This window comes from Ictalurus furcatus, chromosome 13 (assembly GCF_023375685.1).
Source record: "Ictalurus furcatus strain D&B chromosome 13, Billie_1.0, whole genome shotgun sequence".
NCBI lineage: Eukaryota > Metazoa > Chordata > Actinopteri > Siluriformes > Ictaluridae > Ictalurus > Ictalurus furcatus.
In genome coordinates, this window is record NC_071267.1 from 20,039,869 (window position 1) to 20,054,956 (window position 15,088).

At 38.1% G+C, this 15,088-nt stretch overlaps 2 protein-coding genes across 3 annotated transcripts; one reads left to right on the top strand and one right to left on the bottom strand.

Moving 5' to 3' along the window:
* The first annotated feature begins 3,680 nt into the window (after positions 1–3,680).
* On the top strand, positions 3,681–11,061 carry gch2 (GTP cyclohydrolase 2). Its single transcript, XM_053639357.1, has 6 exons — positions 3,681–4,111; positions 6,018–6,127; positions 6,491–6,546; positions 7,302–7,333; positions 7,444–7,528; positions 9,255–11,061. Exons 1-6 carry the CDS (start codon positions 3,844–3,846, stop codon positions 9,379–9,381), a joined length of 678 nt encoding a protein of 225 aa, XP_053495332.1. The 5' UTR covers positions 3,681–3,843; the 3' UTR covers positions 9,382–11,061.
* Positions 11,062–11,275: 214 nt separating this feature from the next.
* Positions 11,276–14,806, bottom strand: cript (cysteine-rich PDZ-binding protein). 2 transcript variants are annotated; one of them, XM_053639364.1, is made up of 6 exons: positions 14,720–14,806; positions 14,515–14,560; positions 12,705–12,770; positions 12,443–12,497; positions 12,241–12,344; positions 11,276–11,574 (listed from the first exon to the last, which is right to left on the bottom strand). In XM_053639364.1, exons 2-6 carry the CDS (start codon positions 14,528–14,530, stop codon positions 11,510–11,512), a joined length of 306 nt encoding a protein of 101 aa, XP_053495339.1. In that variant the 5' UTR covers positions 14,531–14,560; positions 14,720–14,806; the 3' UTR covers positions 11,276–11,509. The 2 variants fall into 2 exon arrangements, with proteins under 2 accessions (XP_053495339.1, XP_053495338.1); XM_053639363.1 differs by lacking the exon at positions 14,720–14,806 and having other exon boundaries at positions 14,515–14,700.
* Positions 14,807–15,088: the final 282 nt, after the last annotated feature.

Here is a 15,088-nt window from a genome sequence, read left to right on the forward strand (position 1 = left end):
TGCTTTACTCTCCACTTTAACATTTAAACACATGGTTAACCAACCCCTCCCCTAGCCTTAAGCGATACAGTCTGGTCACCTGCGCTTCATGGCAATATGGCTGATGTGATCTGACTGCAGGGCAGCCGTGTTTCATGCCACACTCTGATCGCCTAACCCTATCATCAACTGATGATGTCAGACCTGGCGCAAAGCAGAAGACCACAACCCACTTCTGCTACGCCAGAGGGGCTCTACAATAGTCCATGCCAGCATGTGCTGATTCATCATCTCTACTCACATCACACACCTGCTTCATATCTGATCACATCTTTCACTCTGTTTCCATTCATGGCCCTGAGTCATCATGAAAAGGACAGCCAAATCTGTATGTCTTTCCTCAGTCCTCCAGGGTCTATTATAACATTTGGAGGAGCACAGAAAAGGACTAGTGATGCAATATACTGATGCAATATGCCATGCTATTTTAGTACAATGGATTGTCTTAACAGAGTGTATAAATGAATAATTACCAAACAAAGATGTATTTTGGGGGTGTGTTTAGGTCAATAGCACACAGAAATAGAAGACTGGTTGATGCCAGAAATAGATTACTAAATAATTTTTTTATCCCAACTCAATTCATACACATCTGCTATAGCCACATATGTTGCACATGCTAAGACATTAGATTTGACAACAACTTCAAGATAAAGATCATGGTTAGCTTTGCAGTAGATGCATTTCAGAGAATGTCAATGCATATATAATGGGACTAGTGAAAGATCGTAGGCTCACTTCAAACGTGATGCATCCACAAAGAGTTTAATTCTCAGGTACTGGGCTACTACTTACCTATTTGGAGAAAAGAGCTTTGGCCCTATACTGCAGACAACTCCAATTCAATTCAATTCAATTTTATTTGTATAGCGCTTTTAACAATGGACATTGTCTAAAAGCTGCACTAAGGTCAAGTAACACAAGCAAGGAGACACAACCCTGATCAGAGGCCAGTAGTAGGTCATTTACCACTTTAACCAGTGCTGTCTCTGTGCTATGATGAGGCCTAAATCCTGACTGATACATTTCCTGAATGTTATTCCTATGTAGGTACGAGCATAGCTGCTGTGCTACAACCTTTGCTAAGATCTTGTAGATAAAGGGGAGATTTGATATTGGCTTATAACTGGACAGTTGATGGGGTCATGGTCAAGTTTTTTAACCAGGGGTTTAATACCTGCTAGTTTAAATGATTTAGGTACATAGCCAGTGCTAAGGGAATCATTGATTATTTTTAGAAGGGGTTTGATTACTCCCGGAATAATCTGTTTGAAGAAACATGTAGGTAAGGGATCTAGTATACAACTTGATGATTTTGCTGAAGAGATTAATGAAATTAGTTCAGTCTCTCTAAGGGGAGTGAAACATTCTAATCATTGATCTGATATTGCTATATTATCATTAGTTATAAGTATTATATAGCCATTCAACAATTCAACATTTAATGGCCATCTGTAAGGCCATCTTCTCAGGCACCAGTATTACCAGGGCCACCATTAAACAATATATTTTGCAGTCCAATTTTGAACTATGTAATGTCCTCAAAAGACAACAGGCAGTGCAGTTATTAGTCACAGAAAACCCATCATATTTCAGATTTGCCTTGAATGGAGAAAATAAGAAACAGAAGATCAGAAGCAGACATGCAGGGAAGAATGATTTGACTTGTTACTGGATGTATTTACTTGAATGAACAGATTTCAAGTATACTGTAAGAATCCCATACGACAATTATACTCCTTGTGCGAAAAGATAATCCTATTACACTTTAGACATTTGATAAATCGAATAATTATGAGCAGTGATACAAACTGGTAGATGCACATCATTAAACTGTATATTCTGCAGCCTTACATTTAGACATCTTGAAATGTGTGACTTACAACCCTAATTCCGAAAACGTTGGGACAGTTAATGCTAATAAAAACAAAGAGGAGTGATTTGTAAATGTACTTTGACTTGAAGAAAAATGTATTAAGACAAGGTATTTGATGCTTTACCTAATCAACTGCATAGTTTTTTGAAGATAAACATTTATTTTGAAATTGATGCAAGTAACATGTTCCAAAACAGTTGGGACGGGGGCAATTTAGGAGTAATAGTGATGTGACAAGTTGAAATAAGAAGGTGATATGAAACAGGTGAGGCAATCGTCTAATCTAACCACAGATGCAAATTAAGGCTTTACTATGCAAAGCAGAAGCCGTACATCAACATGGTCCAGAAGCGCTGCTGAATTCTCTGGGCTCGGTCTCATCTGAGCTGGACAGTAGCACAGTGGAATCGTGTTTTGTGGTCCGACGAGTCAACGTTTCAAATAGTTTTTGGACAAAACAGCCATCGTGTTCTCCGGGCCAAAGAGGAAAAGGACCATCCAAGCTGTTATCAGCGTCAGGTCCAAAAGCCAAAGTCTGTCATGGTATGGAGGTGTGTCAGTGCCCATGGCATGGGTATCTTGCATGTCTGTGTGGGCACCATTAATGCAGAAAATTATGTACACATTTTGGAGCAACATATGCTGCCATCCAGAGCAGTACAACACCAAACCACATTCTGCTCGGATTACAAGCACATGGTTGCGTAAGCAGAGAGTGCGGGTGCTGGCATGGCCTGCCTGCAGTCCTGACCTGTCTCTGATTGAGAACGTGTGGCGCATTATGAAGCACAAAATACCTGAAAACCTTTGGGATGAAGTGGAACACCTACTGAACCCCACTGAAAAAAGCAGCATGCAAAACACTGCCTTGAAGTAAATCCAACAAATTGTTTGTTTGTTTTTCAGTGTAGATTCAACATGAAAGATCTTTAAGTAAGTTGACCAAAAAACCTTTCAGGTCAATGGGGGAAAAAAAGTTAGACCAACTCAAAAAATGTGTATCTGTTTAGCTAAAAAATGAGTTGAACTTACTTAATCTATTTCATTTAAGCCAATTTAAATCAATTCATTCAAATCATCATGAAGTGACTCATGACCAGCCGCTTAAACCACAGGACCAGACTCCCAATGAAGTTTTAATATTTCCCCAACCATTCCTCAAACTCACATGCTCTTCACCTGGCCCTAATCCACCTTGACAAAAATACTGTTCAGACTGCTGTTCAGAGACTTCAATTCAGCATTCAGCACAATCATCCTCCAGCAGCTGATTGAAAATCTGGACCTTCTAGCTTTCATCCCCTCCCTCTGTAACTGGACCCTAGCCTTCCCGAGTGAGAGTTATTCAAGGTAAAACATAGAACTTTTTTTGAGACATGTTGCAGCCATCAAATTCAAAATGACCTTACTGTACATTTTCCTTAAAAGGGTACATTTCCTCAGTTTAAACATTATGAGATATGTTTTCTATGTTCCATTGTGAATAACATATGGGTTCATGAGAATTGCAACTCATTGCATTCTGGTTTTGTCTTTTTACACAGCGTCCTAGCTTTTTTGGAATTGGGGTTGTAGTTTCACAGCTGAACCTGTGAAACAAAGAAGGATCAAAGGTACTTATATACTTATATAATGTATGAGTCTGGAGCACGTGAGGTCTTACAGGAAAAAGAAAAGTCCTTAGTGTAACCTACTATGATCTCAATTAGACGTCCATTCACCAGTCCACTGAGTAGAAACGCATTTTTTCATATGAGTAACAGCGTTGGGCAATAGGTAAGGTGGATAATTAGGGCGGTATAAAAAGGAGCAGAGGCACAGGTGCCTCCTAACGCACGACGCACAGAACTCCTCCGACCAAAGCAGGACGCTTCATCATCTACTTCAGTCAACCCCAGTTCAGTGCAGCTCAGTATACGTAACTGTGCATGATGGAGTACCACAACGGCGTGGAAATGAACGGTGTGACAGAGTTGCTGTACCATAACGGCGACAGCTCCGTGCAGCAGATGAAAAGGGGCGAAGCGTCTCGCGTAAAGTTGGAGGAGCGGCGAGCGGCGTCCATGGAGTCAGCCTACTCCAACATCCTGCGCGCTCTCGGAGAGGACACCGAACGTGAAGGACTGCTCAAAACTCCTCTCCGAGCCGCCAAGGCCATGCAGTTCCTCACCAAGGGCTACCACCAAACCATCTACGGTAAGGAAGCAGTTCTGCGCATTATATCACCTGCACTTTGTTACCGTGAGTCCTCAGTATTTCACACTATTATCACATAGCTTTATTTTAAAAAGCTTTACTCTGTTAACTATTGTCCATTTATGTGCTCTACACCATATCTGCGGTTCCAAGTGAAAGTTCAGGGACGTGCAGAGAGTTCATCAGGGGCAAGGGCTCAAATGTCAAAAAAGGCTATATCACCGAAGAGCTGATTTGTCTACTGCTTGAACTGCTTTATTAACTTTAATTTCACTACATATTATCACCCTGGAAGACACTGTAAACAGATTGTGTGTGGTCACAATAATGAACATGAGAATGAGATTACTAATATAACCTAATGGTATTTTATTTTTACATTCATAGAAATAATTACAACAATAAGGAAATTTTAGTGGAGAGATGAGTCCAAAGAATCATAAAAAGTATATATATATGTATATATATATATATATATATATATATATATATATATATATGTATATATATATAAAAAACCCTACAGAACTACAGTATTACCATCACTTACTGTAAAAGTCAGTAAAACTACTCATGTCACAGTTACATTTACATCTGGCAGCAGCACTTTGATTTCCATAAAACTGCAGCACTGCTTGCTGAACTGGCTTTTTAGTCTCAAAGTTTGTCATTTTTGCCTTCTAAATTTCATTTTAAAAAGATAAATTGAGATTATAATGATCTTATATCACAATGTTTTTTCATATCACTTCAGGACACTGTCTGTATGGCACCGTGCCTTTCTGACTATTGTATATAACATACATATAGGCCTAATATAACAAGGTTTCTTGCATCTCTGGAAATGTAACAAACTTGAGTAGTACTTACCACCACCTTCCCTCTCAATCAATATGAAAACCAGTGATAAGCATAGCTGTAAAATGCTGTTAGTAGTAGTTTAGTAGAAGAGGCAGTGGTCTCAGCATACCTGTCTACCTGTCGAAGCGAGACGCATCGCGATTGCGTCATGACAACGAGACTAGCTGACTGCAAACTCAAGCTGCACAAATAAATAGGAAAATTCTCAGACTTTCTTGTGATTAAGTTGCTACTGTTTTGGGCACGCTCTCATGTTAATTTGAATTCAAATGCTTTTTACATAATATAACTGTTTATTAATTATTGTTGAGAGGGGCACTTTTAAATCATTTAGAAAAAGGGCTTCTGCATGACCCTGTGAAAGATAGGTTACAATACTACTCTGAGAGTGTATAGGGATCCCAATTCCAATCTTGGAGTGCCAAATGCAGTACAGTTTGAAGATCTTCCTTCTTAACTAATTCAGTTCATCATTAAATTACTAGGTATAGTAGAGTAATCAAAACTGGGCTGACACTCCAGAACTGGATCTAGGAACCCTGACCTAGAGACAGACTATGCAACAGCAACCTGCAACCAATAGGTTTTTTTGGTCCGGGATGAACCGAGGAACCATTTAAAGTTCTAGATTTTCCTTAAAAATTCCAGAAGGCTGTTTTGATTTTTATTAGACACATGGGACCAAAAATCTGATGACTCAACTAAAATGTAATTTTGTGTTTGTATTCTGCCATGTGTGTGGTTTAGACTTATAAATTGTGCAATCATGGATGAGCAAGAACAAAGTGTTCCATCAATTTCACATGACCAGATGTAGAAAAGGAAACCCTAAGCTCGCCCTCCCAGTTCAGTCTTGTAATGTAACTTACAACTGGCAGTGTTCGCTAAATCTTGAGATTGTCAGGAACACTGAGTGTTTGGATTATCAACTGTATAATCTGCACACAATGCATGCAAGCATGAATAACAAAAAAATCCTTTTGGTCAAATGCAGCATGGTACACAACTGCCAATAACTAAACTAATGATTCATTTCTGTTTACAGATGTTCTTAATAATGCCATTTTCGAAGAAGATCATGATGAGATAGTTATAGTGAAAGACATTGACATGTTCTCGCTTTGTGAACATCATCTAGTACCATTCTTCGGCAAGGTAAATTTTATCAAACAAATGTAATCTTGCTTGATATTTAGCTTTTCATTTAGCTATCCAGAGGGTTTATGTGTGTGTGTGTGTGTGTGTGAGAGAGAGAGAGAGAGAGAGAGTAAGAGAGAGAGAGAGAGAGAGAGAGAGCGAGAGAGAGTGAGAGTGAGAGAGAGAGAGAGAGAGAGAATGAGAGAGAGAGAGAGAGTAAGAGAGAGAGAGAGAGAGTGAGAGAGAGTGAGAGTGAGAGAGAGAGAGAGTATTGATGAGAAATCAAGGTTAAAGGTTCATGTTCTGTAAGATAGAAAGCAGACAAAAACAAATTGACCAGACTGGACTGAACACTATTCTCACGTGTTCTCTGATCCTTAGGTCCACATAGGATATTTGCCAAGAAAGAAAGTGGTTGGCCTTAGTAAACTTGCAAGGTGAGTATGCAGTGCATAGCAGTTTGTAAAAGCATGTGATGTCTCATCAGAGTGGCAGTCTAGAGACTGTGGGGACACATTAGTCACAGGCCACTGAGTTCTTCCGTTATTATAGCCCATTGACTTGAGGCTTAGATGCAAATCCTGACAATGCATCCTATTCGATCTGAAAACAAACAGCCGAACACGCTTCTGGCGCTGAGGAAATCCCCATCAGCCTCAACTCGTCCCTCGAACCAGCCTCTGGGAACCCATGCTATTGTCACTACATTTAGCAAGAAGCCTTTCAGTGCTGACTCTGCATTAGTAATGTGGAGCCAGAGTACATCACTAATCAACTGCAGACCTGGGGCTATCGTTCTTCAGTCCTGAGTGTGCACCAGTGGGTTAAAACAAATCACAGTGATAATCATTGATACATTTATGTACAGATAGAGAGACATGAATGATTGACAGAGCATTTCCTGATGTCTATATATGATCACTGCAGGACTTGAGTCCAGAGGCTAGATGAGGCCAGACCTGGTTAAAAAAGGATATTGATCAAAAGATTAATGATTACTGCAGGCTAGTAATCAGGCTGTAGGCTGGTTTACATGCAACCCATAGAAGTGCAAACTAAAAACGAAAACCCTTTATGTCATCCAAAGCCAAGACCATAATTCTTTAAATAAGTGATTTTAGACATAACGGACTGTATTAGGGTGTCAGTTGTGATATATTTAACTTCCTGTCCTAATATTGTCACCCCACAGGATTGTAGAAATCTACAGCCGCAGACTGCAAGGTAATCACAACTGATGAAGTGAATGTTGGTGAATGTTTCATGAATAAATCTTAATATAGATAACATGCTTTCTATACTGAATGTGTTACTTCCTCCAAATTGCCTTCCAGTACAAGAGCGTCTGACGAAGCAAATTGCCATGGCCATTGCTGAAGCCCTGCAGCCTGCAGGAGTAGCAGTAATAATTGAAGCAGCGTGAGTTCCCTTAGTTTAATCAGTCACACACAGATATATACAATGACTGGCACAAGTATTTAACCCCACTGAATTTATCCACATTTTGTAGTATTACAATCTGGAATTGAAATACACTAATTTTGGATTTTTAATCATTTGATTTACACTATACTTCTAACATTTGAAGGTCCAAAACACATTGTTTTCTTGTGGCACAAAGGGTAATTAAACAAAAAAATAAGCAGATATTTGTTAGTTGTTGGTTGTGCTTTTACTGAGGGCAATACATGGTAGAACCATTTTTGGCTGCAATTACAAATGCAGATCCTCCAGGATATGTCTCTTTCAGCTTTGCAAGTACATGCTGATATTTTTGCCCATTCTTCTCGGCAAAATTGTTCAAGCTCTGTCATGCTCTGAATGGAGACCATTGATGAAAAGCAATTCTCAAATCTGATCTAGGTCTACGTTTTGAATGGGGCCAATCAAACATAATCAGGTTGTTGGTTTTGAACCACTCCAGGGTAACTTTGGCAGAATGCGTATGGTTAACCTCTGCCCCAGTCTCAAGTGTCTTGCGGACTGGAACAGGCTTTGTTCTAGGATTGTTCTGTATTTGGCTCCATCTTAACACAATTCTGACCAGATTTGCAGTCCCTGATGAAAAGCATCCCCACAGCATGATGCTACCACCACCATGCTCCAATGTGGGGATGGTGTTCTAAGAGTGTTGAAGAGTGCCAGGTGTTTACCAAAAACAACAGTTTGTGCCAAAGCCAACAATTGGATTTTGGTTTCATCAGAGCAGAGAACCTTTTTCCACATGTTTGCTGAGCCTTTTATACATTTCGGCAAATTCCAAATGGGATTTAATTTGGCTTTTTTTGTTTAATAGTTTTCTTCTTGATACTCTTCCATAAAGCCCAGCTTTGTGGAGTGTCCAGGCTGTGGCTGTCCTGGAACAGCTTTTTCCACCTGAACTGTGGATCTCTCCAGTTACCCTTGACCTTTTGGTAACTTCTCTGAGTAATGGCTTCCTTACTTGGTCACTGACATTTGGTGGATGGCCTCCTCTAGACAGTGTCACGGTTGTGCCATATTCTTTCCATTTTTAATAATGGATTTAATGGTGCTCTGCAGGATGTCCATATTTTACAAAAAGGTTGGGGGTTGACCTTGAGCCCAGGACCATGACCTCAGTGCAATGTGGGGGTGGGGCTTATTTCATTCTCACACTGTCAGAATGCATCTCCGTGCTAATCTATGTGACACAAAGATGTTTGTCAGTTCCACACTAATGACAGAATGGTGAAAATCAGTGCTCATAAATGTATAGTTAGTAGTATGGTTTAGTATAGTCTCCCTATTTATCTGTTTTAACTGCCTGTACGATGTGGTGGCATATTAACTGTTACTTTGACTGGTATCACTTGGTGTCTGATATAACCATTTAAAGCAATGCAGGCTTATACTGTGAAAAGTAAGTCTATTTTGTGTTCATTTAAAATAATAAAGTACAAAACGAATTTGTCCTAAACTGGCTGAATAATTGATATACATTATTATAATTCAAATATAGTTTCGTCATTTTCGTGTAACCTTATAGCAATATTGAGCTACATGCATATTATGTGAATATTTCACAGCATTACACCCCTATTAACTCTACTAACACATCACTAGTATACAGTCACAGTCATACTTTCCCCCTTTTAAACTGTACATATTTCACGTTTCGTTGCAGTCACATGTGCATGGTCATGCGTGGCGTGCAGAAGATTAACAGCCGCACTGTGACCAGTACCATGCTGGGAGTATTCAGAGAGGATCCGAAGACCCGTGAAGAGTTTCTGGCCCTGACCAAGAGCTGAAGGAGCTGTCCCACTGCTCCTTCATAAAAGTCTCATCTCAACATGAAACACCAGCAAAGTGGTTTCACATCTAACTGATCCATAACATTCACTTCTTTTGGCATCCACACAACCTAAATGTGCTTGCTATTAGGGCAACACTTTGCAAATTACTGAATAATCTATATATTTTTTAGCAGAGTATGAGTGTCATTTGGAGTATACTGTATTTTTTTTTTTTTTTACAACTTCAGGACTCTTCTCTGGTTAACATTCATGTACATGCTGCTCCAGCCATCTACTAGATAAAATGATGTTATACCCTCATACATCAACCCAGTCATAAATACTCTATAATAAGCAATTATTTTTGTTATTATTTACTTATATTAAATTTATTAACATAATCTTGATTTGCAACATGTTACTATATACAACTAATTCTAATTATTGCCGCTTGAAAAATGGATAAAATATCTATTTTTGCTTTAGTAGCATTTTAACAAAGTGATTTTACTGACAGTATTTTTTAATATCTAAATGACAAGCATGTCTAATTATTCGACGTCTGCTCCTGTTATTATTATGACAAATTTCATGCAATCAGAGATATTTGAGTGGGTCTGATCAATCTTTCTTGTATGAATATTTATTGGATCTGTAAATGTACACAGGTCGACATTCACTGTTTTTTTTTTTTTTTTACGAGAATAAGTGTCTGATCAGTTGACATCTTTTCTTGGAAAATATAATTGTAAAAAAAAAAAACCCAGCTTATGAACACTGTTAACTGCATATCCTGAACAGCTGAGTTTTTTTTTTTTGGTAAGCCCACAATTAATTGATCTCGATCTGGTGCCTCTCCCAGCAACACTGGGATTAAGACACACGCGCGCACACACACCTCTTGACACCTAGGGATAATTTGAGTAGTCTAGAGAACCCAGGGTAACAGGGGAGAACATGTGAAACAGAGCTGTGAAATGGCAATGCTTTGAACAGAAATATTTAAAAGATGTGACCTGTCAAACACAGCTGGACTGACAGAAACACTCCAATCATCCAATTTTAATTTTCAACCAAAATTTCCCTTTGGTTGCGCTTGCTTGTTTAATAGCAGGATAATTGAAGGGTATGATACTTTATGATTTGCTCAATAGCATTATGACACTGTAAGCGGTTAGTAGTATGACTAAAACTAAGATCACATTTTAAGGCCCATTAAATTACAAATGCATCATTGAATATCTAACTTTCTATCATAATTTATTCAAAACGAAAAACCCTGTAATATACTCTCAAAACAATAAAATGTATTATTATAACATAACATGCTTTTCATCTTTTACCTTCACGTGTCAAAAACAAATGTACATCTACATGGCTTACTCAAGCATTTTATTAGGGCAAAAACATATTTACAGCCATAAAATTATGAGAAGCAGAAAAGATGACAATAATAATAATAAAAACAATATTCATGATCAAAATTATTGGGTGCAGTGTACATTAAACAGTTTAGAATAACACACAACCTTACACAATTCATGTAATCACACAAATGGGAAAAGAAAACTGCCTCTAGCTAAAGATGATCTTTAAATGTCAACAATGGAACCTCAGGTTGAATGTCGGTGAATACCTGGTAATAAAATAGCAGGCACTGGCTACAGTATGATACATGTGTGTGTGTATATTGTATATTACATACATATACATATACATATATATATACATATACATATATATACATACACATACATATATATATATATATATATATAGAGAGAGAGAGAGAGAGAGAGAGAGAGAATGAGGTTTGCAATTATATCCACGTCTAAATGATGTCTGTTCAGAAAACAGGAGTAAAACAGTTATTTAGTCCTTTTCATTTAGGAAAGGCATCTAATTTTATCCAAACAGTGCAAGTTGCTATATTGCTTTAAAGTAATCTATTGAGGAAAAAACATCAACAACATATATCCAGCTTTGGTACAGTTATATAAAACTGCACTACTGGGCTGAACAATAACACGAACACCACCAGAAACTGATAGGCCACTAAATCAACTGTCTGGTATAAAGAGGAGTTTTTCTACACAACCCTCTCTAAACTCTCTAAAAGATTTGATATATCCAAATGTGTCAGTCACACTGAGGTCTGTTTGTAGTTCTTGGTGTCCAGAACCTTCTTGCCACACATAGCACAGATCCCTAGCAAAACAGAAAACGGGGGAAAAATATTCAGGGTGTAAAATGTTAAAAACCTACTATTAAAGCAGGTTATGTAATCAGTTATGTCATATACCACTTAAACATTAATGTCCCCATGAAGTGCCTTGAAACGTGCAGCGTTATTCGATGTGTTGACTCAATTTCCACTGAAACAGGAAGTCCAGGCGGGACATACTGAGTGGCTCCTCCCTTTTTTAAAATAGCCAATAGTGTTTAGCTTATCTCACAGCCCGGGCATAGCCGTACATTACAGTTGGACATACCATACATATATAATGTTGGGGACGGGACACATCAGATTCTTGAGAGCATTTGATTGGACAGAAAATCTGACGAGAAGCTGAAGTGCAGAATGATGTCATCAAAATTGTTGATCCGTATTGGTGGTAGAGTGAGACCGTAAATTTTGAATGCATACATCTTCTAATCTAAATGTGAATTTTTGTCACTGTTTTGGAGCACACTAGCTTATAGATAACCTTAAGGCTAAAATTCATACTAAAAGCCACAAAACTTCCAGTTTGATTTCATGGGGACTTAAATGATCAAAAAACCCTACCTACCTACCTACCTACCTATCTATCTATCCATCTATCTATCCATCTATCTATCTATCTATCTATTTATTTATTTATTTAAGTTTACCTTTTTTGTAAGCACATCCCTGACAGTAGTGTGACCCAAACTGGTGGACAGAGCTTTTGCATATTCTGCACGTGGAAAACCCTGCCTTCCCATAGGGGTCGAACCTAATACAGACACAGGAGTGTGAATATTGCACGCACTGAAAAATGATTTGCAATGCGACAGCATATGCAAAATGAGGTTCATTTCAGAATAAACATACCTGGCCTTTTTTGAGGTCAACATTTTATTTTCGTTGATCTTCCGTCCGCCACTCTCTGTAAAACACATTACACACATTATGGCATTTCGTAGACATAAGCTTTGATTTCAGATGATCTTCAGAATCTGTCTTTTGCTAGGAATCTGCTGGGATATGGTCAAAACATGCACCCTTAGGCTCAGCATGAGCCTTGGTGCCTAGATATGCATAGTGTTGACACAATGACTACAGATAATATCCAACAACAGATAAAGTTCATAACCTGTCGTATTTCTTGCACCATCTTTCCAGGTATCAGGAGTGATAACTCGGCCAAGTTTCTTCTCACCTAGAGGAAGAACATTCAATTACTACAGAGAACATGAAATGATAACTTTATAATACAACACAAAAGCACAACAATATGGATAAACAACACCTTAAGGCTCCAAATAGTGTGTTTAAAGCACCCTTATTCTCATTCCTCACAATAGCATAGATAGAGAAAGTGAAATATAGTACCCTAAAAAATATAAACTATAAGTGCATACATAAAATACAGGCATAAGAATGCCTGTATTGTATGCACGGGGGCAAATACATTTTCACACAGGCCCACTTGGTATTCAATTGGACTTTTTTGCTTAAATAAATAACCTTATCCTTTAAAAACTGTATTGTGTGTTTACTCAGGCAACCTTTGCTTTATCTTAGATTTTGTTTTAAGTTCTGAAACAATTTAGTATGAGATATACAAAAAAACAAAAGAAATCAGGCAAATACTTTTTCACAGCATGTAATTGGACACCTGACTATCAGAACCAGATGTCCTTGCTGAACATCCCATTCCAAGACCATGGGCATTAATATGGAGTTTGTCCTCTATTTGCTCTTATAATAAACTCCACTCTTCTGAGATGGTTTTCCACTAGATTTTGGAGCATGGCTGTGAGGATTTGCCCATTCAGCCACAAGAGCATTAGTGAGGTCTGGCTCTTGTTCTGGGGTGAGAAGGTCTGGGGTGCAGTCAATGCTCCAGGTCATCGGAAAGTTCCAGAATTACTGTCATGCTGGAACAGGTTTGGGCTCCTTAGTTCCAGTGAAGGGAAACTAATACTACAGCATACAGAGACATCCTATACAATTAATGTGCGTCCACCTTTGTGGCATCAGTTTTGGGAACGCTGCTGGAAGAAACATCCAAACCTAATACTGTAGAAACCATCATAAAATTTGTAATGGTTTTAATGGGAATGGTTTAAATGGAAACTGTAATGTCCCATTGGGTCTCTATTGGTAATTTGTTGCCTTCTATTGATGGCATGTTATGTCTAGTGTATATCATTAAGGGCCAATAATGGCCAGTGGTTTGTAATGGATTTGTTGTAATATTTGTAGTGGAAACCATTAGAATTTCTGTGATGGTTTCTATTTCTTTCCCCCAGCAGGGAAGGCTCATGTGTAGGTGTGATAGTCAGGTGTACCAATCTACTGTTGTTCATGTAGTGTATGTGAGCAGTGGTCTTCATATGGCAGCAGAACGACATACAGTATAATAGCAATGTGGCACAACATGGCCTACTGTATATGTGAAGATGCAAGTTTGGTGTTACATTTGATAAACTGTACAGCTTACTTAGCTAAACAGCTGTAATGCTAGCAAGCTAGATACATTAACAAAAGGTGTAAAGTTATTTTAAAGCCAGCCATATCAGTTTAGGAAAAGTATAACAGTCCTCATGACACTAGGCATGTGAACAATCTCGAGTAAACAGATTTGTTTAGGTGATGAGAGGAGAAAGACTAACCGAAAAATAAGTTAAGATACGATAATAAAATAAATTTAAGCTACTTCTTGTTATTCTGAGTAATTTAGCTCGCTTTTCCAAATCGCAGTCATGTTACCTAAGACTGAAAAAAAATAAACTAACTGAGACATCAACACTGTCCAGCTAACAGGACCTCACACCAACCTTAACTAGCCAGCCACCTACAGCTAAAACACACTCAGAAACAACTAATATTAAGACATGTTACCCAAACTTATTTACATTGTGGAATTCAATACTAAAAAGAGAGAGAGAGATACGTACATTTCTCACAAACCATTGTGCAAAGCTGTAAAACAAAGCCGAAGGCCTTTAAAAAAAAAAAGAAAAGAAAGAAACAAGACCGTGAAAACACAGACTATGGACTGAAGCTGAAGACGACACAACACACTCTCAGCTTTTAAAATAAAAGTCCTAACTGCGCGCAAACACTACAAATCAACAAAATTCAACAGAATTCATTATGTACCTCTTTCAAAACAAGGTAGATTACAAGTGGAGATATATATCTGATTAAAAATGTTGGTTTGAAAACTGGAATAAAGTTGGTGTGACGTTGGACGTTCGATATTCGGAAATGCGGAAATTAAGGGACCGTCTCTAAAGTTACATACCACATTGTTAAACACGATTCTAACTTCAATAGCATTTGAAAGGAATGACTTACAGTCATATAACTAACTGTAAAGTGTTCATCTAGGTGTCAGCTATAATGCACACCGCTTAGATTTTTGATATTTATCAAAATAAACTATTAAATCATATATAAATATTGTCATGTATTTTATTACTGCATGGGCTCATACACAAAATATACCATTGTGTAAAGCTCAATAGC